Below are 22,379 nucleotides of genomic sequence, written 5' to 3'. Positions count from 1 at the left end.
AAAGTATTCAACTTGACTTGCTCCAAAAAGATCCTAGTAGAGGTCCTCAGTGTCAATGGCACCAATCAGGTCAGGCCCAAATCTAGAAAAACAAACATTAGGGTGCTTTACTTCCATTTCTAACCAAGTACATTGGTCACAAAGTATTCCACTTAACTGGCTCCAAAAAGGATCCAAGTAAACATCCTCAGTGTCGATGGCATCAGTCATGTCAGGCCCAGATCTAGAAAAACAAACATTAGGGTGCTTTATTTCCATTTCGGACCAAGTCCATTGGTCACACAATGTATTCGACTTCACTTGCTCCAAAAAGTATCCGAGTACACATCTTCAGTATCAAATGGCACCAAACAGGTCCAGCTCAGATCTAGAAAAACAAACATGTGGGTGCTTTACTTCTATTTCTTACCAAGTCTACTAGCCACAGTGTTCGATTTTACTTGCTCCAAAAAGAATCGAATAGTCGTCTTCCGTCAATCGCACCAATCAGGTCCGGCCCAGATCTGTGAAAACAAACACGTGGGTGCTTTACTTCTATTTCTGACCAAATCTATTGGTCACAAGATTTTCGACTTCACTTATTCCAAGAAGATCCAACTACACATCTTTAGTATCATCTACTTCCATCAGCTCAGGCCCAGATCTAGAAAAACAAACAGGTGGGTGCTTTACTTCTATTTCTTACCAAGTCTATTGGCCACAGTGTTCGATTTTACTTGCTCCAAAAAGAATACGTGTTGACGTCTTAAGTTTCATCTCCACCAAACAGGTCCAGCCCAGATCTAGAAAAATAAACATTAGGGTACTTACCTTCTATTTCTGACAAAGGCCCTTGGTCACACAAAGCATTCCACTTAGCTTGCTCCAAAAGGATCCATGCATTTTAGAATAAGTGCTCATTAAAATTTTTATTAAACAAGGTTATACATCAACATTATTTTCTACGAAACTTAAAACTTTGGCAGCACCCAATATACAAGCAGTAGATCTAGCCAGAGATTTAAAAATCATCTTTGCTTGGAGATCAAGTGCCGTCAAAATGATATTCAATTGATTAAGACACTTACCAGTTGGGAGTGGATAAACGTGATCTATCCAAAATAAATGACAAGGTTAAACATTTCCATCACATTTTATGATTTAAAACACCACCACCACCATTGACAGCACTCAAAATCCAAGCCATAGATCTAGCCAGAGATTTATGATCATCCCGACTTGGAGATCAATTTCTGTCAAATCAAATTAAACATGCACTTAACATTAGCTAACTCCAAATTCTAGATTAACTATAATTTCATTTAAAAAAAAAAATACATTACCACACTTGGGCAAAGTCATCTCTCAATCCGTAGACCTGGCCAGGGATTTTGGATCTTCGTCACTTGGATTATTTCTGCCAATATAATTACTTACATTAGCTTCGTTTAAATTTCATCACACAAATGCAGAAAGAAAACTTATCCATTCGCAGAAATCAAAGACCAAATAGAAGATCATGTCCAACCACTTCTAATCGTCTCCAGTTGGGAGCGATCTAAAACTGTCAACAACAAAAAAGACAAGTATCAAAACACACATCATTAAACATGAACAAATTTCCACATTTATCAGTTGACGATCAGGATCCATCTAAAGAAAAGAACTAAAACATGGTTAAACATCCACAATATTAAAGACAGTTATTGCACAAAATATGACTTCAAGGAAAGTTGTGGTGATAGAAAAGCCCAGTGAAAGTAGTGCCCTTGAAACCAGAGGAACTATAATGAAAACCATACAACCTGTCTTGGTCCACAAGATGGAACATAGTATCACAACAGGAACACATTTTTGGCTATTTTCTATTAATTTAGTCATTTTTAGACCAAAATACACGACTGGGTGAGCTGGCGAGCCCTCAGCCCAGTTAGAACAGTTAAATTTGTTTATTTTTGGAAATAAGCCATTTAGCTTTGGTGCTATAGAAGACAATTTAGATTCATCAATAATTGAAATTAAATGATTTGTTCCCTTTTTTTAAATGACACTTTAACCATCATTTAATCAGTCAGCAATAAAAAACAATTGTACTTAGCTTGTTTAAGTTGAATCTAGTTGACCAATAATTTCTTAGTCAAGGTCCTGAGGGTGATGTGCAGCAGGCAGGTTTTACCTAAAGACAGCAAAACAAGGTGGGAGTGAATTATCACATTCAAAACCACCATCTAAATTTTAATTTGACACTAATAACACAAATCTTTCCCCACTTTACTTAAAATTATTGCCTATTTTAGGCAACTGGGCGAGCTGGCTAGTCCTCAGCCCAGTTAAGCCAATTTGAACATTTAGCCTATTTGGCTTTAGAAGACAATTTGAAGTTTTCCTCAATAGAATTCATGAATTACGATTGTTCGCTATGTTTAAATGACACACTTGAACCATCAGCAATAAGAAACAATTTTACTTAGCTTGTTCAAGTTGAATCTGGGTGGATGGTAACTTGTTAGAGTCAGTCAAGGTCCTGAGGGTTATGTGCAGCAGACAGGTTTTACCTAGGGAAATGAATAGTAACACAAAAGGTGGGAGTGGATCATCTCAATTTCAAAACAATCAAATATTTCTTTTGACTGTAATAATGCATATCATAACCCACTTAAAGTAATTTTTTGCCTACTTTAGGCAACTGGGTGAGCTGGCTAGCCCTCACCCAGTAAAACCAATTTTTTTTTTATTACATTTCCAATTTGGGAAATGAGAATTCTTATTTGACAGCAGAAAGGAAATTTGGATTCTTCAATTATTATTGACATTTCCCAACAGTCTTTCAGCATTATGACAGTATTCTACTTAACTTGTTCCAAGAGAATCCAATGGACTCCCTCAGGGTCATCTGCACCAATCAGGTAAGGCCCAGATCTAGAAAAATTAAACATTGGGGTTATTTACTTCCATTTCTGACCAAGTAACTTAGTTACACAAAGTATTCTACTTAACTTGCTCCAAGAGGATCTGAGTAGATGTCTTCAGTGTCATCTGCACCAGACTGGTAATGCCTGGATTTAGGAAAAATTAATCATTGGGATGCTTTACTTCCATTTCTGACAATGTACCATGGTCACAATAAGTATTCAACTTAACTTGCTCCAAAAAGGATCCAAGTACACATCCTCAGTGTCAATGGCACCAATCAGGTCAGGCCCAAATCTAGAAAAATAAACATAGGGGTGTTTTTTTTCCTCCCCAATTGTGACCAAGTACACTGGTCACAAAGTATTCAACTTAACTTGCTCCAAAAATGATCCGAGTAGACGTCCTCAGTGTCATCTGCACCAATCAGGTCAGGCCTAGAACAAGAAAAGAAACATTGAGGTACTCCACTTCCATTTCTGACCAAGTCCATACAAAGTATTCCACTTAACTTGCTCCAAAAAGGATCCAAATTGATGTCCTCAGTGTCAATGGCGCCTATCAGGTCAGGCCCAGATCTAGAAAAATTAAACATTGCTACAAGATCCAAATAGACGTCCTGTGTCATTTGCACCATTCTATGCCAAATGTATCTACTGAACCAATCCAGGTAACTTTCTAATAATCACCCTAGAACAAACAAGTATTTCTGGTCCTTAAAGTTTGCAATCAAAAATAGTTTGCCTCTCCACACTATCTGATTTCAATAAACATTAATCCTAGTGAAAAAACTTACTCCAACAAGTACATACCCATCACACCTTTACCTTTGTGTAGTAGTCAACAGTACTCATTGGGGGATTTGACTGGAGCAAAGTCCATCAAATCCATGAAAATGGAGCTGTGCTTCTCACTCTGCAAAGAAAGCAAACACATAGCAAAGACCAGTGTTCAAAACTCACCTCAGACCAGGTCAGAAGGTCAAGTCACTACCTGTCAGCCATGTCGCAATCAGGGTCCTTTCCCATCTAGAACAACCTAAAACACTTCAACAAACCAATTGCTAAATCAAAGGCAAACAACATAACTTGACACCAGTTTTAAAGTCTATATAGTTTAATTCTACACATCTCTCCATTGAAAGGATATTTAGTTCTATGATACATTGTCATTTTTTCAAAAGAATACATCCTACAAATACAAAACATTTGGAATAAAATGCATGGCAGGGAAGTCCTAATAAATAGGAGATAAAATCCTTGTCAGGAATGTTGTGCCAATGAATTTTCTAGAATACATTTGAATTTCAATGTAAATGGAACATCAATCCAGATCAAATCTGGAAGCTGTTGGTCCCCGTGAACTGGGACTCGTAGGACGCTAAAGCCGGGTTGGTGTGCAGGATCTTGATCTTCAAAATTGTCCAACTTGGAATTTAATAACCTATGTGGTCACATGACATGTTGAATTTATTTGTTGCTTCAAGTTTCTTGGCATATGCAATTATTTTAAACAAAAATATTTTACTTGTATAAGCATGTCAGTGAAACACCTGGGGATTCATCTTCAAACTTGCAATTAAAATGACCTGTGGAGAATAGGGAATCATAAAAATATTTTGAGTTCCACCAATGCAAAATCTGAAACAATGAAAGCAATCAGACAATGTTGCAAACAAAACTTACTTAGTCAAAAGCAAATGGCTACCGACTGCCATTTGGATTTCTTTTTCCAGTTCACATCAATTCCAAACCTACAACATTGAAATAAAATTTATATTTAATTTCTGCTGACATACAATGAAAAAGTAAAAGATCCTACTGAGTGAGACTACTTAGCATTATGCAAGACAAAATTAAGTAAATGTGACTTATTTGATTGAATGTCAATTGACTGCCAAAATGAACATGCCAAACATTTTAACTCTGCATTCCAATCCTAAAACAAATGTCATACATTCAAGTTAAATGTAATGACTCTACACAGCAGAAATAAATTGGTATTTTAATTTTACCTATGCAATTGTCCGCCAAAAATTTTTACGCCGCTTCCTATTTACGATTCTAAGTATACGTCATTCGTACGCGTCATCTTCAATTACCCCACGCTGCAGATATTGATCGGAATTTTAAATCCTAGCTATACGATTACTTTAGCCAACAATACTTCTGCAATACATTTAAGATTGTTACTAAGTCATACTTTGTGAAAATCACAACACTAAATGAAGCAAACTTAAGTTATTCGAAAACTAGTGCCGTCATGAGCACGCCAAACATTTTGAGGCCCCTTTCTTTTTCCGGTTCTAGAACATACGTCATACATGCGCCATCTTTGATTACGCAGCAGAAATAATTTTATTACCTACCTTTGTTTTTACCTATCTGACGACTTTCGCTGACGGACAACAGACACCAATGCATTTCTGAAACAAAGAAAAAGACGATGTTACTAAATAAATAATATCCTTCGCGAAACTCACATGTTAATGAATCAAACGTGGCTTACGTGTTCAAAAGTTTGTGTCAACTGACTGCCGACATGAACACACCAAACTTTTTGAATAACTTCTTTTTCCGTTCCAATCCTAGAAAACGTTACACCGTCATTTTCAAATAATCGATATTGCAAAATTATAATCGACATTTTTCTTACCTTTGCGATCACTTTGGCGTACGAGCAACACCCACGGATGCCAATTCTAGAACTATGACAGAAAACAGCCAATGTTGAAAAATAAAGCTCCATTATGAACTTTAGACAATGAAATACATCAAATGTCACTAACCTTTGTGAACTTCGGGCCATTATATGCAACATTCTTGGCGATGAAAACCTGTGGAAAAGTTAGGTCGAACGTTAACACCAGCAGCACGCCAAAGATTTGAAATCATTTCCATTTCCGGTCTAACACGTAATTTCCGTGCACATACGTCACAAATTAGGCGACGGTGCAGAAGCAGCGCGCCAAACATTTGAAATAATTTCCTTTTCCGGTCTAATTCATCATTTCCGTGCACATACGTCACAAATTAGGCGACGGTGCAGAAATAGAAATGAATACTTACCTTGGCAACAGTCACGAATAAAAGTTCTGAAAGAATGAAAAGAAGCAGGCTATGTTATAAAACAAAGGTACTTTGTGAACTTCAGACCACGAAAACAAACGTTACTTACCATGACAAGCTGTCGAAAAGTGCGACCGGCCTTGGAGAGCAGGTTACGATTGTGACAGTGAACATGAGCGGCAACCATTTCAATACTTTTTCCGGTGACGCAACTTCCGTCACGTGGACATACGTCACAGACAACGCAACATCGTAAACGCCTGCACGCTGCAGAGAAAAAAATGGAAATTAATGACGCTAAAACACTGCAATAGTTTACTTTAAATGAGTATCTTTAAAAAAAATCCACATGTGAAAATCACTAACTCACCAGATACGTCTGAGGCTGTCGCAATATGGCCGCCGCAATATGGCCGACGATTCAAACCGCACTGCCAAATTACCATCTAAGGCTGTTTCATGATGTCTATGACGCTCACCTACGTCACTCATAGGGACCGCCCACCAGTCTAAGGGCGCTTTTGGAGTTTGACGTGGCAGTCCGTTCGATCGCTCATCTTCTCATCTTTGCACTTCCCGAAACCACCAGCCGAAGCTACCTGAAAGCCAACCACCAGGTAAATACCAACAAAACCATATTTACAGGCGTGGCATTATTAACACCGATCCCGACGCGCGTGCACGCGCCTGGACGAGTTTGGATGCGTTGCGAGTGCGACTCCGTCAAGCTTTTCATCACACAACTTTACGCAAATAAACCTAAAGACTTGGTGAAGACTCTAACGAGATACAATAGGCAACACTAAAGTATAAATTGCTAATAACATCAACAACCTTTATGCTAATTTCTTCCTATTTGTAATCATTTGAAGGCACTCTATCGCATTGACGTGGCAACTGTAGAACCGAAAGGGACTTTGACAAAGGTCTAAGGTTCCTTTAAACTACATTTTAACAGAATTATTTCGGATTATATTTAGGCGTTGGCTTTTTAAGAGGATGCATTTGTGAAATAACGGGCGCAGGTTGCGCTCCCTTTCGGGTCACCTGATTAAGTACACACGCATGACAAACCCTGCGTAATCTATTCGTATTATGACTAGACCTCGACCAGTTAATCAATGACAGGTTACAAGCTCCCTAACCTAATTACATTTATAGACTAAAAATATCTCAAATAACCAAATATTTTCTTGAACTAACTACCACAGCACATACTCTATGACACATGGTGATAAATGACGTAACCATTTATGTTTATGTATATATTATCTCAGGTCAAAGTTCAATTTTGCACTTACTTCAAGATCCTTTTTGCATGCTCACCAACAGTCCGAGACCAGTTCCTGGTATGAGAAGAGCGCTAAAATGAATCAGCAGGGTTACGTCGCCGCACCCCCCTTCTCTCAAGCCCAGCCGGGGGGCTACCAAAGCGGATTCGTAACCGCTCAACCCGGGTACGGGCACTATGGAGCGGCACCGCAGACATTCGCAGCGCCTCCTGCAGGTCAGCAACTCCCTGTTTTTGGGGTCAAGTCACCATAACACATGTAGTATGCTGCAATTTTGACAGAGGGCTTCCATTCATAGTCCTTGTGGTCCTTTCTATGAGAAAAAAAGAGAGTAGGAACCGTGTCAATGTCTGTTCAGGTGTCCAAAAAGCATCAATGTCCCCGTCTCCTGGCATGCCACCGCCTCCCGGATCCAGACCGTACAATCCAAACGAGGTCCAGAACGGCTCTCAAGCGCAACGGTGCGAAACCCGAGAGTAAAAAGACAATTAATACATGATTCAATCGATTGAGTTTTTGTTTGGTTTGGACTCAGATACCCGGCTACTTACGGACAGGTTCCACAGGCCCCCTACAACGAGGTGGTCTCTCATGCCCCGCCTCCACCCATGCAGCTTACCAACCAGATGAGTGGCATGAACTTGGGCAACTACGGTGAGTCTCGGTCGGTGGGTTGGAGGATTGAACCTAAAAGTGGCGCTCTCTGGTCTCAGGCCCCGTTCAGACTCCGCCCATGGCGAGCAGCCCGGTGTCGCAGCAACCTTTCCACGCACCACCACCTCCAGCCTCCAATTTGCACCAAATGCAGCCCCAAATGGCCCCACCTGGTGGGATGTCCATGGCCCCACCCTTCCAAGGACCACCCCCTCCCGCTGGTCCAGGAGGCTTCTTCCATCATCCAGCTCCGGGGCCTCCCAGATACCCACAACAAGCAGGTACGTAAAACCCAGCTGCTACTTTTTCCGACCTTACGTGCCACTCCTTTGCCGAAAGGTCCATTGGTGGGAGGACACATGGCGGGACCCCAGCCGGGAGGATTCCCCGCCGGATTGGGCCCACAGGCCGGGCCGCCCCAGAAGAAGCTGGACCTGGACTCCATCCCCAGCACGGTGAGTGATCACGGCACGTGGCGTCGGTGGGTAAAGCCACTCTGGCGGTGGCTCGTTTCAGGCCCAAGTGATTGAAGACGACCGAGCCAAACACCAGGGACGAGTCTTCAACACCAACATCAGAGGTCAAGTTCCTCCTCTGGTCACCACCGAGTTCACAGTCCAAGACCAAGGTACCTACGTGGCGGAGAGGTCTTTGCCCCGTTGTTGAACTGACTCCAGCTTGGATCCAAACCAGGTCACGCCAGTCCCAGGTTCATCCGCTGCACCACCTACTCGCTCCCGTGTAGCGGCGACCTGGCCAAACAGTGCCGGGTACCACTGGCGTGCATCGTCAAACCCTTTGCCCGTCTGGCCCAGAACGAGGTCGCTAGCACAGATTTTCTTGGACCCACCTCCTTTCGGCTCTTCTTTCGGCTCTTTTTTCGGCTCTTTTTTCGGCTCACCTTGCAATGTGTCTTCCCTGGGCAGGCCCCGTTAACCTTGGTGGACCACGGCGAAAACGGTCCCATCCGTTGCAACCGCTGCAAGGCCTACATGTGTCCGTACATGCAGTTCACGGAGGGCGGACGCCGCTACCAGTGCGCCTTCTGCAACTGCGTCAACGAAGGTGCCTGAGGAAAGACGACAAGCATTCTACCTACCACTGCGTTCGTACCTTCACGCTTTGACGACTCTCCTCAGTGCCCGTCTTCTTCTTCCAACATCTGGACCACACGGGCCGGCGGGTGGACTTCTACCAGCGGGCCGAGCTCTCGCTGGGCTCCTACGAAATGGCGGCCTCGCTGGACTACTGCAAGGTATTTCCCACATGGTGGGCGCTGGTCCAGAGGCAGCGATGTGACGTCCCGGTTCTTCCGCAGAAGAACCGGCTCCCCAATCCGCCAGCCTACATCTTCGCCATCGACGTGTCTTACAACAATGTCAAGAGCGGACTGGTGGCACTCATCTGCGAGGAACTCAAGACGCTCCTGGAAGAGCTGCCGCGGTGAGTTCCGCGTTTCCGCGACTCTGGGCTACGTGACCGTCTACGTGACACCAAAGGGAGCGCCCCACTCGCCAGGGAGGAGGGCGCCGGCGGCTCGGCCATCAGGGTGGGCTTCGCCACCTACGACAAGACGCTCCACTTCTACAACGTCAAGAGTTCGCTGTCGCAGCCGCAGATGATGGTGGTGTCCGACGTGGCCGAAATGTACGTGCCTCTTCCGGACGGATTCTTGGTGGACTACCAAGAGTCTAAGGCGCTGGTCTGCAAGTAAGTACGCTTGGGTCCGGCATTACAGAAACCAAAAAGCTCCACCTCAAACCTTGCACCATGCAGTCTCTTGACGCAGATTCCCGACATGTTCGAGGGTACCGGCGAGAGCCAGACGGTCTTTGCTCCGGTCATCCAAGCCGGCTTGGAGGCCCTCAAGGTCGGTCTGGAACCGGGTCGAGTGGAACTCCAGGCTGAGCCATTTCGTTTCCCCACCAGGAATCGGACCGTAGCGGCAGGCTGTTTGTCTTCCACTCGTCCATGCCCCTGGCGGAAGCTCCGGGCAAGCTGAAGAATCGGGACGACAAGAAGCTGGTGAACACGGACAAGGAGAAGAGCCTTTTCCAGCCCCTCAAAGGCCCGTACGAGCAGCTGGCCAAAGACTGCGTGGCTCAAGGCTGCGCCGTGGACCTCTTCCTCTTCCCCAACCAGTACGCCGACGTGGCCACGCTGGGCGAGGTGCCGTCCCGCACCGGAGGCTCCGTCTTCAAGTACCACAACTTCCAGGTGAGTTTCGTATGGCCACGCCACCGCCGAGACTCTCTCACGTGGGACGCCGTGTGGTAGGCGGAGAAAGACGGCCGGCATTTCCTGCGAGATCTGAGGAAACAAATCAAGAAAGACGTGGGCTTCGACGCCATCATGCGCGTCCGCACCAGTACGGGTGAGTTGGAGTGTGGTGCGCGCGACGACGAGGCGCGGTTACCTGAGCGCGGCGGACTTGTCTTCAGGTTTCAGAGCCACCGACTTCTTGGGCGCCGTCAGCGTCAACAACACCACCGACGTGGAGATGGCGGCGGTGGACTGCGACAAAGCCGTGACGGTGGAGTTCAAACACGACGACGTGCTGAGCGAGGAGACGGGCGCCTTGATCCAGTGCGCCCTCCTGTACACCACCATCGGCGGAAAACGACGTCTACGCATCTTCAACCTGGGCCTGAACTGCACCTCGCAGTTGTCCGAGCTGTACAAGAGTTGCGAGACCGACTCCCTGGTTAACTTCTTTGCCAAATCAGGTGAGCGATGGATGGCGCCGTCAACAAACTTTGTTCCTGTTCCGAACACGCCGGCGTCTCCACACAGCCTACCGAGCCATCCTCAACCAACCCCTGAAGAACGTAAGGGACATTTTAGTGGGGCAGACGGCGCACATGCTAGCATGCTACAGGAAAAACTGCGCCAGCGCTTCAGTGGCCAGCCAGGTACGTGGTCACATCAGGTCTGGATCTTGTCCATCTCCTAACCCGCCGCTCTTTCAGCTGATCCTGCCGGACGCCATGAAGGTCTTCCCGGTCTACATCAACAGCCTGATGAAGAGCGCCCCGTTGACGCCCAGCGCCGATCTAGCCACGGACGAGCGAGCCCACCAGAGGCTAGCCGTCACCGCCATGGGGGTGGAAGACACCCAGCTCCTCCTCTACCCACGCCTCATCCCGCTGGTAGGCGTCGAGACCGCCACGTCCAAGTAAAGCCAACTCAAACCATTTTTTTTCCCAGCACAAAATGGACGTCAACGTGGAGACGATCCCGGTACGCTGCTCTGAGGAACGTCTGACGGACGGCGGCGTCTTCCTCCTGGAGAACGGTCAGGCCATGTTCCTGTGGCTGGGGCAGGCTTGTCCACCGGACGTCATCCAGGGGCTCTTCAACGTGCCGTCCCTCGCCCACCTCCAAGAACACGTGGTGGGGAGTCGGCGGAAGTGTGGAATCATGGCCACCGTGGCTACTTTCTCTGAAGCTCTTTCCCTTTTCTGGTCAGGACGCGCTCCCCGTGCTGGACAACCCGCTGTCCAAGAAGGTCCGAGCCATGGTGGATGATCTTGTGGAGAGGAGGCCTCGTTCCATGAAGGTAAACCCCATGGATAGTTTTCTCTGTGGACTTGTTTTGGGAAAAATGGATGTATTTTTTTGCAGCTTGAGGTGGTGAGGCAGAAGGACAAAAGCGAGATGAGGTTCCGACAATTCCTGGCGGAAGACAAAGGACTGCACGGCGGACTCTCCTACATGGACTTTCTTTGCTACGTTCATCGAGAGATTAGACAATTGCTCACTTGAATACAAATCAACGCAAAAAAGGGACATTTTATCCAGCAAAGTGCCTATTTTTTTTTTTCTACCTTTCTCATTGGCTGCCATTCATTTCTTTTTTGGTTGTTTTATAAAGAACTCATCATTGATTGGATGTCCAATGCAATTCATTTGTTAAGATAAGATAAGTGCCAGTTCATTTACAATCAAATGCCAGTTAAAGTACTGTAAAACACTTCATTTTTGCTGCCTTCTTTTATGTGTACACAAAATATGAAATTGGGCTGCCTTTTTAGTTTTTATTCAAAGTTAACCTCTGGTCATTTTTTTTTAAATTGTTTTTTGGAGGCCTCTACCAGAGTATATTAATGTTATTTACTTTACCATATCAATGTACTTATTCGAAATAAATATTCTATATTACAAAGACTCATCTACTTTTTGTGGGGGGTTACTTTTAACCTTATTATTATTATTATGAATCTTTAAAATCAGGTCTTTTTATGCTGAGAAACACAAAAACGGCATTGATTAATATTCAACAATGGCGAAAATGCGCAAAGTCGACATTTCCAGAGCTTGGGGAGGCGGAGTCCAACTTAGAGGACGTTCTCAAAGAGGTGCATGGAGCGCATGATGTTTTCATCCTGCGACCAATCAAAAACAACGCTTGGAAATCTCCAGAAGCAAAAAAATTAAGCCCATTCGGCGTCTTGACTTACATTTTGGCAGCAATCGATGAACTCTTCCATGGTGACCACGCCATCTTTGTTCTTATCCATCTTCTGTCAAGAAAAGAGAACCCAGATGATGAACATTTGTCAGCTTTTCCCACCAATTAGACATGAGCAAACTACTTTCTATGTACTATTAACGGATGTACTTTTTTATATCGTATCTTGTGCTGATCTGTCACATTTTTAAAGTCAATATGGCCCCCGGGCCCAAACATTAGCCCACCCCTGATCTAGACAAATTCGAGACTCGCCTGGAAGAAGACGTCAACATGTTGACGCGGCGTTTCCTCCCTCAACGCGGGGTACGTGCACTTGCCCATCATGTCGTAGATGGCCTTCATGACGTCCAGCATCTCCTAAGGGACCAAACGCTTCCATGATTAAGGGGGCGGAGTCCATCCGGAACTCTCCCTCACCTCTTTGGTGATGTGACCGTCTTTGTTGATGTCGTAGAGGTTGAAAGCCCAGTTGAGTTTTTCCCCGACGCTGCCACGCAGGAGGACGGAAAGTCCGGCCACGAAATCCTCAAAGCTCACCGAGCCGTTGTGGTCGGCGTCAAATGCGTTGAACAAAAAGTGAGCGTACGTCGACGCGTCTGGGGACGGCGGGCGGACATTTTGGCTCTCAAAAGAGATTTCATGAGAGAGAACCAGAGAGAACTCACCTCCTTGAGGGAAAAATTGGGCGTAAATGTCTTTGAAGGTGTCTTCGTTGACCACGCCGCTCGGGCATTCCTGGAAAAAATGACAGATTTTGAAATATGATTGAATATGGTCCGCATAAGAAGCTTAAGTTGAACCTGTGATGTCCTTAACCTGATCTGGCTTGACCAAATGTTGAATTCCAGGTCAAAACGTGTCCAATTTGTGGATATCAACAAATGTACCCAATGAAACAATTCCATTAAAAAACTGCACTTACGTTCTTAAAGCCACGGTACAGAATTTGCAGCTCCTTGCGCGAAAAGCGCGTCTGGGCCTCCAGCTGTCCGAGTCCTTCGGGGCGGTGGCGGACTGCCGACAGCTCCATTTCGTCTTCTACGCTGTCTGGGGGAGAAACCAGACCACACAAAGACTGAGAGGGTGCCGTGGTCGTGACTCATTCGGACTAAAAACCTGGAGATTTTTTAACTTAGCTTAGCAAAATTGAAAGAAAAAGCTAGTTACCATGACAACCTCACGCACAAGTCGACATCTGCGAGCTGGAGTAACAAATGTGGCGCCTTAAACCACACTTGTCTTTTACAAAGAGTCAAAAACAAGGTGCAAAACTCCATCAAATTCTGTCACAAAGCTGCTACTTAGTGGACAAAGACGGAACTATAAAAAACACACAAACTGCTGCCAGGTACAAGTGCTTGGGTTAGAACCCCATCTAATTATTGGAATGGATATGTATATACGGTCCATCCCAAGTCCAAATGAGTCCAGACGGAGAGGCGGCACGGCGAGACGAACGCCAGCTTGACGAACGTTGGCGCCACGCTGGCTTGCGAACGAGGCTAATGACAAAGGGCGCGCAAACGCTCGCCATCTGCGAACCGGGGAGGCGGGCCTCGTCATCGGACGCAGCGAGCGCTCGCCATGGCGAAAAAAAAACTGAAAAGCACGCCTCTCCACTCAGGTTTGTTTACACGGGGGCCGTCGCGGAGGGTCATTGGACGCCGGGGAAAGACAAATGTTGAAAGTGGGCGTCTGGTGACCCCAAAAATGGCCGCTAAGTGCCTCTCGGAACACTTTGCCAGAGCGGCGTATTGACGCATTTTGCACTGAAAGACAAAACAAAGCAGACTGGACCATCCTCTTGTGCTTTTCCATCAAAACACCATCAAGACTAATGTTGGCATATATTAGCATTAGGCTAGCAAGAGGACCCAAAAAGATGGATTTAAAAATTATTCCACCAAAAGATGGCAAAGCTACAACTAAACGCCTTCCAAAAACGTCAACAAAACAATTGAAGCATCTGGCAAGTTTTGGGTCTACCTGTGGGCTTGCGTCTTTGCTTGGGCTGTAACGAGAAGATGACCATTAAAGCGCCCATGATGCCCCGCTCGCCAACACGCCACCGCCGTCGCCGCCAGGGTTTGTCAAAGTCCTGCTCAGATTCCACTCGCACTTTTGCCTCCCACGCTTGGGAGTGATGCCTCAACATTGGAGTGGGTGAGCGATGGAGGGAGGGACAGAAAGACACAAAACGACTAAGAATGACAGAAAGAGAGATAGTTCCTCACTTGGGCGAGTTTTTCCCAGGCAAAAGAGCAACTCTCTGTCATGGTTTAGTTTCAAAAGATAAACTAAACATCATTGAATGAGAAGCTATCCTTAAATCATCATTTTTAGCAACAAAAATACATGATCAGAAGGGATGGGCAAAAAACTACAAATTGTACTAATGCTGTTTGGACGCCAGAGGGCAAAGTTGCTTCAGTTTCAGGAGGCCTTGAGACAAAACTGGATTTTTCTCCATCACTTTTTAGCAGATTGGGCACCAGTACACCTTTCATTTTGCTTACAAAATGAAAACACACAGCCCACTCATCCACGCCATCGCCGCCTCAAAAACGCCATCTTGACATGGTATGCTCACAGAAAGGTCAAAATACAAAGATTCTAGCAACACTAAAGGTACATTTTAGCTTACAAGTTAGCACAAAGCCATAAGAAGAGCCACATATGGCTCCCCAGCCGTATTTTCCCCTGATTTACGCAATGACAGGCTGAAAAAGTACTTTTCTGGTCTTAATTGATTGCACGCTTCACGCTCCGACGGTCAGCCGCTGCCAACGAGCCTCGCTTCTGGCGGCGGGGAAGGGAAAAAAAGAATTACTTTGCGGAAAGCTAATTAGTGGAAACCATAAAAAAACATTGCGTTCTGCTGCGGGAAGCAGCTTTTGGAATGATTCTCAGAGCATTTTCTGGTCCAGCACAAAGGATGGATGGAAGGAGCACCTTTGGGAATATTCTTTCAATTTCCAAAGCATCCCGTGGTGGAACGTCACGTGCAAAACAAACATGCTTTTCAAGGCGCCTCCTTTCACTGGCGCTCTGCTCTATTTCCTCCCAAATAACTGCAGTTACAGTTATTTGCTTTCTCGCGTCGTCTCAAATTGCATCAAGAGACGGGATTCCGCATCCATACTTGCGCAGTGGGGTGAACAGAAATCACAATAAAAAGGTCCCTGGCGGCCATTTTCTCTTGGCCCCACAGCCACTTCCCAAAAGCGGGTATCAAATATTTATTATTTCCGTGCGGCCCCGGTGGAACTCGACCTGGCCCCCCGTCAACAAACCAAAGAGAGGCCAACAAAGGAGTCCTGCCACAGAAACACCACTTTATCACAAAGACAACATCGAAAAAAAAGTTAAAATTTAACAAACATGGTGATCAAAAAATTGGAATTCATCCCAAACAAACAAATCCAAGTGAAAGTACACTGTCAATAACGCTAATTAGCATTCAACTGCCTGTCTAACGTCATCTGGAGAATCGGCATCCCATCTCGACCCGAGGCAGGTTAATAAAGCACGCTGTGCTCGTCGCTATGGTAACTAATGACCGGCTCCCCGGATTGATTTCTCCTAGGTGGCTATTCTGCGTCCATTGGCGAGCTTCCACTGCGCCAGTGTTGACAAAATCAACCTACCCGGGGGACGTCGAGGAGAAATAGTACGTAGGGGAGCCCCCCTCAACTTCAGAGCAAGCAAAGATGGAGTGCTCTTTAGTGCAGGGCGCCCGTCCGTCTCACCTACCGGGGTTAAGCGAGCCGGAGATGAACCGGAACAGGTAACGGGCCAACTTAAAGAGCTCCCGTTTGCACCGTTTCCTGCAGCTGGTCTTGGCCGGCGGCGCCGAGAGCGGCCCGTCCCCGCGGCGCGCCGGCGCGCGTTTGCCAGGGACGGCGGCGGCGCGGCGCTGCTGGCTCGGAGGCTCCAGCGTTAAAAGCGGCGGACGGGCACTTTTTGCAAAGGGCTCGGGGAAAGTCTTCTCCTGACGCACTCTGGCTACCATCTGTGGATGTTTTACCATCGCTGACGGTTGCCATGGAGGCGGGGCCCGCCCGATTGGCCGGACAAAGGGAGGAGTCCGGAGGGAGGGAGGGAGGCAAAGGGGGCGGGGTTCCGCACCACTGAACACATTACTTACGGGATACTATGCTAGTCGCTTCCTGAGACGTCAACAAATGGCATAACCCAACGTATAGAGCAACAACGTAAACAACACCAGACATCAAACTCGTGGGGCGGGGGCAGAACGTGGTCCCTCCGGAAAGTCCATATCTTTCCCACAATGTACGTTGGGGAGGCATTTGGACTTCTTAAACTCAACGCATCAGTCAACGATGACGTCACTGCTTACGTAACGACATCCGCCAGATTTTTAATATATGTAAATGCTCTAATAGCGCTCGCCCGGCGGGCCCCTCCCCCCTGCTGAGTAGGCTTTTGTCAGCAATGATGATGGAAGGCGCGTGGAGGCTCGCTCGCCATCCTGCGCTTAGGGAAGAGAGAGAGAGAGATAAGTGAAGGAATGGCACAATTGAGGCCCTCCAGCCAAATTGTACTGCGGCCTCTTTTGAGAAGGCCCAATGGGGATGAAAAGTCATCCTTCTTCTTGGCAATTGCTCTGCGCAAAAGCAGGCGGAGGCTGATTTGAAGGCCGCCGTGACCGCTTCTCAGCTTTTTAATTAGCACTTGATGGACACGCTGAGACTCACAGACTCAGAATTTCATCAACCAGTCCGTTTCGAATAACCATTATAGAAAAGCACTCTAGAATAATACTTTTATTGCTACAAAATTGACGTTTTTGAAACAACGTGGGCCCTTTTTACTGCCTCTTCCTCAACAAACCCAATTCCACTTTGCTAGGTTCTATGTGAAGGATCAAGCAGCCTCCTCCATCCAATTCAAACAAACTCTCCTCCGCAACCTCCTTTGACAACGTGACCCAATTCCGGACCGGCCCACGGGCCAGGCGGACAGGGTCGAGTCAAAGACGGGGCTCCGCCGACGCCCCCCACCCCCGGGGGAGACGCCATTAGCAAAACAGAGCACGGACGGAGCGGTACCGAGAAGACATTTCAAGGTCCTCACAGCCTCGGAACACCTTCCCAATGACGGACGCGCCTCTGCAAATAGCTGGCCGACGGCTTCTATTAACGTAGGTTCTGTCCCCCCCGGTGGATTTTGGACTTAACGACAGGCAGCTTCAACCTTCTGGAGTACTTTTTTTTAAAAGGCCACTTATTTAACGTTGGAAAAAGGATCTATTCACTACATACTATATAGCAACTAAAACATAGTACATATATAGTAACTGCTGCCCTCTGCGGGACAAAATATCAAACTACAGCTGGATAATCTCAATACCCTAGAAAAGTGTCCAATGCTTTCTTCAATTCTTCCTTAAAAAATGTATTCACACAACTAAGTAGACTACAGTAATTGAGGGTGCGCCTTATAGTCGTGAATACGGTCAATATTAAAGAGGATGGAAACATACGAGGTCGGGTTTGTGTTAGGGTTAGGGTGACCTGGTCCTACCTTTGGCTTTGGGATCCGAGGTCCAGCTGAGGACTTGCTTGAGTGGGACTTTCTTGGAGAACTCTTTGCCCGAAGACGCCATGTCCAATGGCGTGTCCACCCGGACATTTGATGTCTGAAAAGAAATCAAAATGAGTACATGAGTCGGGATGGATCATCTAGAAAAAACTCCCTTCTGGATTATGGGATGTTTATTTCCGTGTACTGTCTTATTTTAGTCACTCGATGGCACTGCTTTACCACTTTTGGGTTGTTCTAAAAAAAGATCTATTATTTTTATTTGTGCAGACCCCAAAAAATACTAAATACATATTCACAAATCAAGGCTCTTTTTTAACAGACTAACATTGAATAAATCTTAACAGAACCCAATGACTTCCATCTTAAATGACGTTATCCCTTCGTAAACAACGACCGCGTCAAACTAAGGGTCCGAGGACGTCACACAGGTTTGAAGGACTGAGCCCAAGAAAATTCAAATGCCACTGCGACGGTTCCTCTCACCGCTTTTACTGTGAAATGCGTACCGGAAGCTGCGAGTGGCTAACCTGTGGGCGGCTTGACGCTGCTGCCGTGGAAACGCCGCACGAGCAGAGTCGAGCGAGCGTCAGTCGCGCCTCCCTCGCTCCCTCCGCCCGCCCGGCCGTGTGTCCCTTCTCGCATCCATCCTTGCCTTTGCGCCCCAAAACATGGCCGCCGCCCAATGAGGGGAGGACTGGCGTGAAGGTTCTAAGAGGAGAAGAAGAAGAATTACAAGAAGAAGAGCAGAGCATCAACGGGCAGACAGGTAAGGTTCGTGCGCACAGGAGAGGCCCCCCATCCATTTATCCGCAAAGCCCCCCCATCCACCTTGACCGACGTCGACGCCCCCCCCCTCCCACCTCCACCTAAATGCGTGCCCCCCCACCCCTTTCAGATCACGCGACCGAGGTGTCCGTGGATGCCTCGGAGCAAGGCATCAGCGCCTCCCACCTTCCTTCCTTCCTTTTCCGGTTGCCATGGTAACCGTGAACGTGCTCCAGCGCGTCAGCCATGTTGCGAGCGGCCTCGTCATTTCCAGACTCGTTCTGAAAGAAATACAATGCAAATACAATGCCGTTTTACAGTGGGACGCATGGGATGGCACTTATGTAAGCAAATGGGTTGAGGGGGGGGTTGGAACGAGCGCTCACTGGTGCCAACTTGAGGCAAGAAATGGGACGCGACGTGTCTTCCAGGATTTCTGGAGACGTCCCACTTTGGGGTGGACGCACCGCAATCCTCCACTCACGGCGGGTCGGGCCCCCCGGGCTTTTTCATCCGGATGACTTGACGCGGCCGCGCTGAGACCGACACATTCAATTGTGAGGGGCCGGACAGGGGGAGGCGCTGCTGGTGGTGGTGTTAGGGGGGGGGGGGGCAGATCAGAATGCCGGCTCGGACTGTTTACCGAGAGACAGGCATATCGCGCTCTCACCCGACGCCATTTTGTCAAGTTCTTGCTCTCTCTCGTTCGCACAGCATGCCGCTGGTGAAGAGGAGCATCGAACCCAGGCACCTGTGCCGCGGGGCGCTGCCGCACGGCGTGACCAGCGAACTAGAGTGCGTCACCAACAGCACGCTGGCCGCCATCATCAAGCAGCTGGGAGGCCTGAGTGAGTACGCCGGGGAGAAAACCTTTGACCTTTGTGGCTCGACACGTGGCGTCCAAACGTAGGTCGCCACGCCGAGGACATTTTCGGCGAGCTGTTCAACGAGGCCAACGGCTTCTACGTGAGGATGAGCGGCCTCCAGGAACGCGTGGACCAACTGGCCGTCAAAGTCACTCAGCTGGACTCCACGGTGGAAGAAGGTGCGCGTCCAAATCCGCATGGCTTTGCCAGCCTGCCGTGACCTCCGCCATTTGACCCCAAAAGCTCCTTAAGAGCGCAAAACAACCTCAAGTGGCTCCAGAGAGCTAGCGTTAATCTGGAAGCAGGCCCGGGTCACCTGGGGTCAATCCAGTCAGCGGACTTGTCTCCCACAGTGTCCCTGCAAGACATCAACATGAGAAAGGCCTTCAAAAGCAGTACGGTGCAAGACCAGCAGGTGGTGTCCAGGACCTCGGTGCCCAACCCGGTGGTGGAGATGTACCACCGCTGCGACAAACCCCCTCCGCTCAACATCCTCAGCCCCTACAGGTTCTCGACCTCCCCGCGTGCCGTCCCCCGTCCTCCGCCTAAGCCCATTCTTCCGCAGGGACGACAAGAAGGACGCTCTCAAGTTCTACACGGACTCGTCCTACTTCTTCAACCTGTGGAAGGAGAAGATGCTGCAGGCCACGGAGGACAAACGCAAGGAGAAGCGGCGGCAGAAGGTAGGCGCGCCCTCCGGTGGCCGCCGGTGGTGTTTGCTGGGCTTTGTGCAGATTCCATTAAGCGTCCATTCCAGCGCCCCCCCCCACCCCATCCCCAAGCTCTCTTCCCGTGGTCTCCTGTCCCGGGCCTCCATCTTTCCCGCGCTAACGTGGCAGCTTGTCTCTCTCCCATGTCTCCGTAGGGCTGTCCGGCCCATCCCGACAAGCCCCACTCCAGACAGGCCCCACCCAGGAGCCCCCTGTCCATCTCTGTAAGACAACCCCGACCCCTGACCTCTTCTATCCTTGTCCGAACACGCACGCACGCATTCATCACGCTTACTTGATTGACGTGGCTTTGCTTGGTGTTGTCTTCTGGTCTCTTTGTGAAAAGTGGGCGGTCCCAGACTTTAAGGCCTTGTCTTTCTTTGTCTAGCAGGAGCAGCAGAAGCAGGTGGACGAGCCTGGAAGGGAAGTCAAGAAGGTTAGTCTCGGGTCGACACTGGCCCCAACGCCGCCTCCCTCCGACCCCCCGTCACAGTAGGCGCCTATCACCCCCACCAGGTGCGCAAGGCCCGCAATCGGCGTCAGGAGTGGAACGTGCTGGCTTACGACAAGGAATTCCGACCGGACGCCAGGCTGACGCCCTCTCCCTACCACGGCATGTCCCCCGAGGGCTCCTTGTCCCCGGACAGCAGGTACCCTCGTCGCCGGCTCTTTTCCCCAGCCTCGCCCCGTGACCCCGCTGGCCTCTCTCCGTCAGGTCGGCCGCCTCCGACTCCTACCCCGCCAGCCCCAACCACTCTTCGGGCCAGGCTTCGGCGGCGGAGCACTCCCGGGCCAGGGAGCACCCGGGTTCGGCGCCGCAGACCCAGTCTCTGGATCGGGGACTCAGGCCCGCCAACCCGCCGGCGGGAGTGGCTCCCGGCGGGGCCGGTCGCCACGCCGCCTCCCTGGGCCGGACCCCGTCGACACAGGCCAGCCAGGCCGCCGGCGATCTGACCGTCAACGGGCCGAGGCAGCCGGCGCTCAAGGATTACCGTGCCGGGTACGCACCGAGGGTCTTGGGGACCGCCTCCTTTCCTGACATCCGTTCTGTCTGTCTTCCCCAGCGGAGGCCAACCCTCCACCATCCCAGAGTACTACATCCCGCCGGCCCCGCCTCCCCCGCCGCCGACCATCCCGTCGGCGCAGACGGCCTTCGACCAGACCCCGGGCCCCCCGTCCGGGGCGGCGTCGGCCCTGCCGCCCTCCTCCTCCGCCCTCTCCCGGCCCTACTCGCCCTCCCCCCCGCCGCCTCCCGTCAACTACGTCCCCTCCCCGGCCCACCCCCCCTCCGGGGTGCCGCCGGCCGCCCCGCCGCCTCCCCCGCCCGGGGGCCCGGCGGCCCAGAGGGCGCACCCCTCGCCCACGCGCGCCGGCACGGGCCAGGCGGCGGACGGCGCTCCCGCCACCAGGAAGGGGGCGATGCTGGGCATGATCCCCATGAGCGACGCCCGCTCCGACCTGCTGGCCGCCATACGGCGAGGTGCGGGGTCGTCCGGCCAAACCGGGGGCGTACGCCGGACGTTGACTCACCTGTGGTTTTTTCTTTTGGATTGTTTGGCCCACAGGAATCCAGCTGAGGAAGGTGCAGGAACAGCGGGAACAGGAAGCCAAGCGCGAGCCGGTGGGAAACGACGTGGCCACCATCTTGTCTCGCCGCATCGCCGTGGAGTACAGCGAGTCGGACGACGACTCCGAGCTGGATGAAAACGAGTGGTCCGACTGAAAGGGGGCGCTGGCGTGATGGTGGTCCTCGGTTGACGTACGGAACGTGTGGGTGTCATTTGGCCCTCCTTCTTGAGCACATCCTAGCGGCGGGAGTGTAGAATACATTGTCACATAGGAACACATTGTACAGTCGATTTGTCGTCTCGCGTTCGTCGTCAGAAAATTTGAAGTGACGGGAAACACAGGGGTGGGGGGGTGGGGGGGTGGGGGGCAGGAGCGCGTGGGGGGGATTTCCACCTCCACTATAAAGAAATTCATGTGCAATTGTGGTGAAAACAGCGTTAGCGCTGGGCTTGACTGTTTTGTTGCTGTAAGACTTACATTTATTCCGCCATTTTGTACTGGATTGAAGTGAAACGTTGTGTTTT

The 22,379-nt window shown here is 49.1% G+C and overlaps 3 protein-coding genes and 2 long non-coding RNA genes across 14 annotated transcripts; 2 read left to right on the top strand and 3 right to left on the bottom strand.

Moving 5' to 3' along the window:
- Positions 1 to 680: 680 nt before the first annotated feature.
- Positions 681 to 2,211, bottom strand: LOC144213674 (uncharacterized). Its single transcript, XR_013330065.1, has 3 exons — positions 1,323 to 2,211; positions 1,068 to 1,091; positions 681 to 862 (listed from the first exon to the last, which is right to left on the bottom strand). It is a non-coding gene; the product is annotated as an uncharacterized LOC144213674 (long non-coding RNA).
- Positions 2,212 to 3,987: 1,776 nt separating this feature from the next.
- LOC144213662 (uncharacterized) lies at positions 3,988 to 6,167 on the bottom strand. Its single transcript, XR_013330054.1, has 8 exons — positions 6,067 to 6,167; positions 5,958 to 5,983; positions 5,545 to 5,725; positions 5,398 to 5,476; positions 5,270 to 5,314; positions 4,575 to 4,642; positions 4,417 to 4,477; positions 3,988 to 4,332 (listed from the first exon to the last, which is right to left on the bottom strand). It is a non-coding gene; the product is annotated as an uncharacterized LOC144213662 (long non-coding RNA).
- Positions 6,168 to 6,457: 290 nt separating this feature from the next.
- Positions 6,458 to 12,055, top strand: sec24d (SEC24 homolog D, COPII coat complex component). The gene is made up of 21 exons (XM_077741703.1): positions 6,458 to 6,574; positions 7,290 to 7,464; positions 7,608 to 7,710; positions 7,785 to 7,903; positions 7,963 to 8,184; positions 8,243 to 8,358; positions 8,420 to 8,531; positions 8,597 to 8,724; positions 8,830 to 8,968; positions 9,043 to 9,158; positions 9,222 to 9,346; positions 9,422 to 9,613; positions 9,680 to 9,773; positions 9,833 to 10,120; positions 10,181 to 10,277; positions 10,345 to 10,629; positions 10,697 to 10,815; positions 10,873 to 11,052; positions 11,111 to 11,296; positions 11,373 to 11,462; positions 11,528 to 12,055. Exons 2-21 carry the CDS (start codon positions 7,326 to 7,328, stop codon positions 11,666 to 11,668), a joined length of 2,991 nt encoding a protein of 996 aa, XP_077597829.1. The 5' UTR covers positions 6,458 to 6,574; positions 7,290 to 7,325; the 3' UTR covers positions 11,669 to 12,055.
- On the bottom strand, positions 11,791 to 19,155 carry kcnip4a (potassium voltage-gated channel interacting protein 4a). Of its 7 annotated transcripts, XM_077741698.1 has the most exons (10): positions 19,097 to 19,155; positions 18,897 to 18,991; positions 18,452 to 18,653; positions 17,925 to 18,039; positions 13,300 to 13,424; positions 13,043 to 13,112; positions 12,795 to 12,973; positions 12,630 to 12,734; positions 12,364 to 12,426; positions 11,791 to 12,288 (listed from the first exon to the last, which is right to left on the bottom strand). In XM_077741698.1, exons 2-10 carry the CDS (start codon positions 18,956 to 18,958, stop codon positions 12,241 to 12,243), a joined length of 969 nt encoding a protein of 322 aa, XP_077597824.1. In that variant the 5' UTR covers positions 18,959 to 18,991; positions 19,097 to 19,155; the 3' UTR covers positions 11,791 to 12,240. The 7 variants fall into 7 exon arrangements, with proteins under 7 accessions (XP_077597824.1, XP_077597822.1, XP_077597823.1 ...); XM_077741696.1 differs by lacking the exon at positions 19,097 to 19,155 and having other exon boundaries at positions 12,795 to 13,112; positions 18,897 to 19,040; XM_077741697.1 differs by lacking the exons at positions 18,897 to 18,991; positions 19,097 to 19,155 and adding an exon at positions 18,729 to 18,798 and having other exon boundaries at positions 12,795 to 13,112.
- LOC144213305 (actin-binding protein WASF3) lies at positions 18,434 to 22,201 on the top strand. 4 transcript variants are annotated; one of them, XM_077741691.1, is made up of 11 exons: positions 18,434 to 18,711; positions 19,425 to 19,558; positions 19,621 to 19,755; positions 19,930 to 20,083; positions 20,142 to 20,259; positions 20,442 to 20,510; positions 20,678 to 20,722; positions 20,803 to 20,936; positions 21,002 to 21,286; positions 21,351 to 21,766; positions 21,852 to 22,201. In XM_077741691.1, the coding sequence occupies exons 2-11, from the start codon at positions 19,426 to 19,428 to the stop codon at positions 22,007 to 22,009; spliced, it is 1,647 nt and encodes a 548-aa protein (XP_077597817.1). In that variant the 5' UTR covers positions 18,434 to 18,711; position 19,425; the 3' UTR covers positions 22,010 to 22,201. The 4 variants fall into 4 exon arrangements, with proteins under 4 accessions (XP_077597817.1, XP_077597815.1, XP_077597819.1 ...); XM_077741689.1 differs by having other exon boundaries at positions 18,435 to 18,711; positions 20,675 to 20,722; XM_077741693.1 differs by lacking the exon at positions 20,442 to 20,510 and having other exon boundaries at positions 18,436 to 18,711.
- The last annotated feature ends 178 nt before the right edge of the window (positions 22,202 to 22,379 follow it).

This window comes from Stigmatopora nigra, chromosome 20, assembly GCF_051989575.1.
Source record: "Stigmatopora nigra isolate UIUO_SnigA chromosome 20, RoL_Snig_1.1, whole genome shotgun sequence".
Classification (NCBI taxonomy): Eukaryota; Metazoa; Chordata; class Actinopteri; order Syngnathiformes; family Syngnathidae; genus Stigmatopora; species Stigmatopora nigra.
Note: the sequence above shows the minus strand (reverse complement) of the source record. Positions and strands in the feature narration are given on the sequence as shown.

Bases quoted from the DNA above. Each gene is read 5' to 3' on its own strand.
- sec24d (XM_077741703.1), top strand. From the start codon at position 7,326: ATGAATCAGCAGGGTTACGTCGCCGCACCCCCCTTCTCTCAAGCCCAG. The intron at 8,359-8,419 runs GTGAGTGATCAC...GGCTCGTTTCAG, and splicing joins TGGACTCCATCCCCAGCACG to GCCCAAGTGATTGAAGACGA. The intron at 11,297-11,372 runs GTGGGGAGTCGG...TTTTCTGGTCAG, and splicing joins CCCACCTCCAAGAACACGTG to GACGCGCTCCCCGTGCTGGA.
- LOC144213305 (XM_077741689.1), top strand. From the start codon at position 19,426: ATGCCGCTGGTGAAGAGGAGCATCGAACCCAGGCACCTGTGCCGCGGG. The intron at 19,756-19,929 runs GTGCGCGTCCAA...TGTCTCCCACAG, and splicing joins GGACTCCACGGTGGAAGAAG to TGTCCCTGCAAGACATCAAC. The intron at 20,511-20,674 runs GTAAGACAACCC...TTCTTTGTCTAG, and splicing joins GGAGCCCCCTGTCCATCTCT to CAGGAGCAGCAGAAGCAGGT.
- kcnip4a (XM_077741696.1), bottom strand. From the start codon at position 18,958: ATGGCTGACGCGCTGGAGCACGTTCACGGTTACCATGGCAACCGGAAA. The intron at 13,425-17,924 runs GTAGGACCAGGT...TTTCTCCCCCAG, and splicing joins CTCGGATCCCAAAGCCAAAG to ACAGCGTAGAAGACGAAATG. The intron at 12,735-12,794 runs GTGAGGGAGAGT...TTGGTCCCTTAG, and splicing joins ACGGTCACATCACCAAAGAG to GAGATGCTGGACGTCATGAA.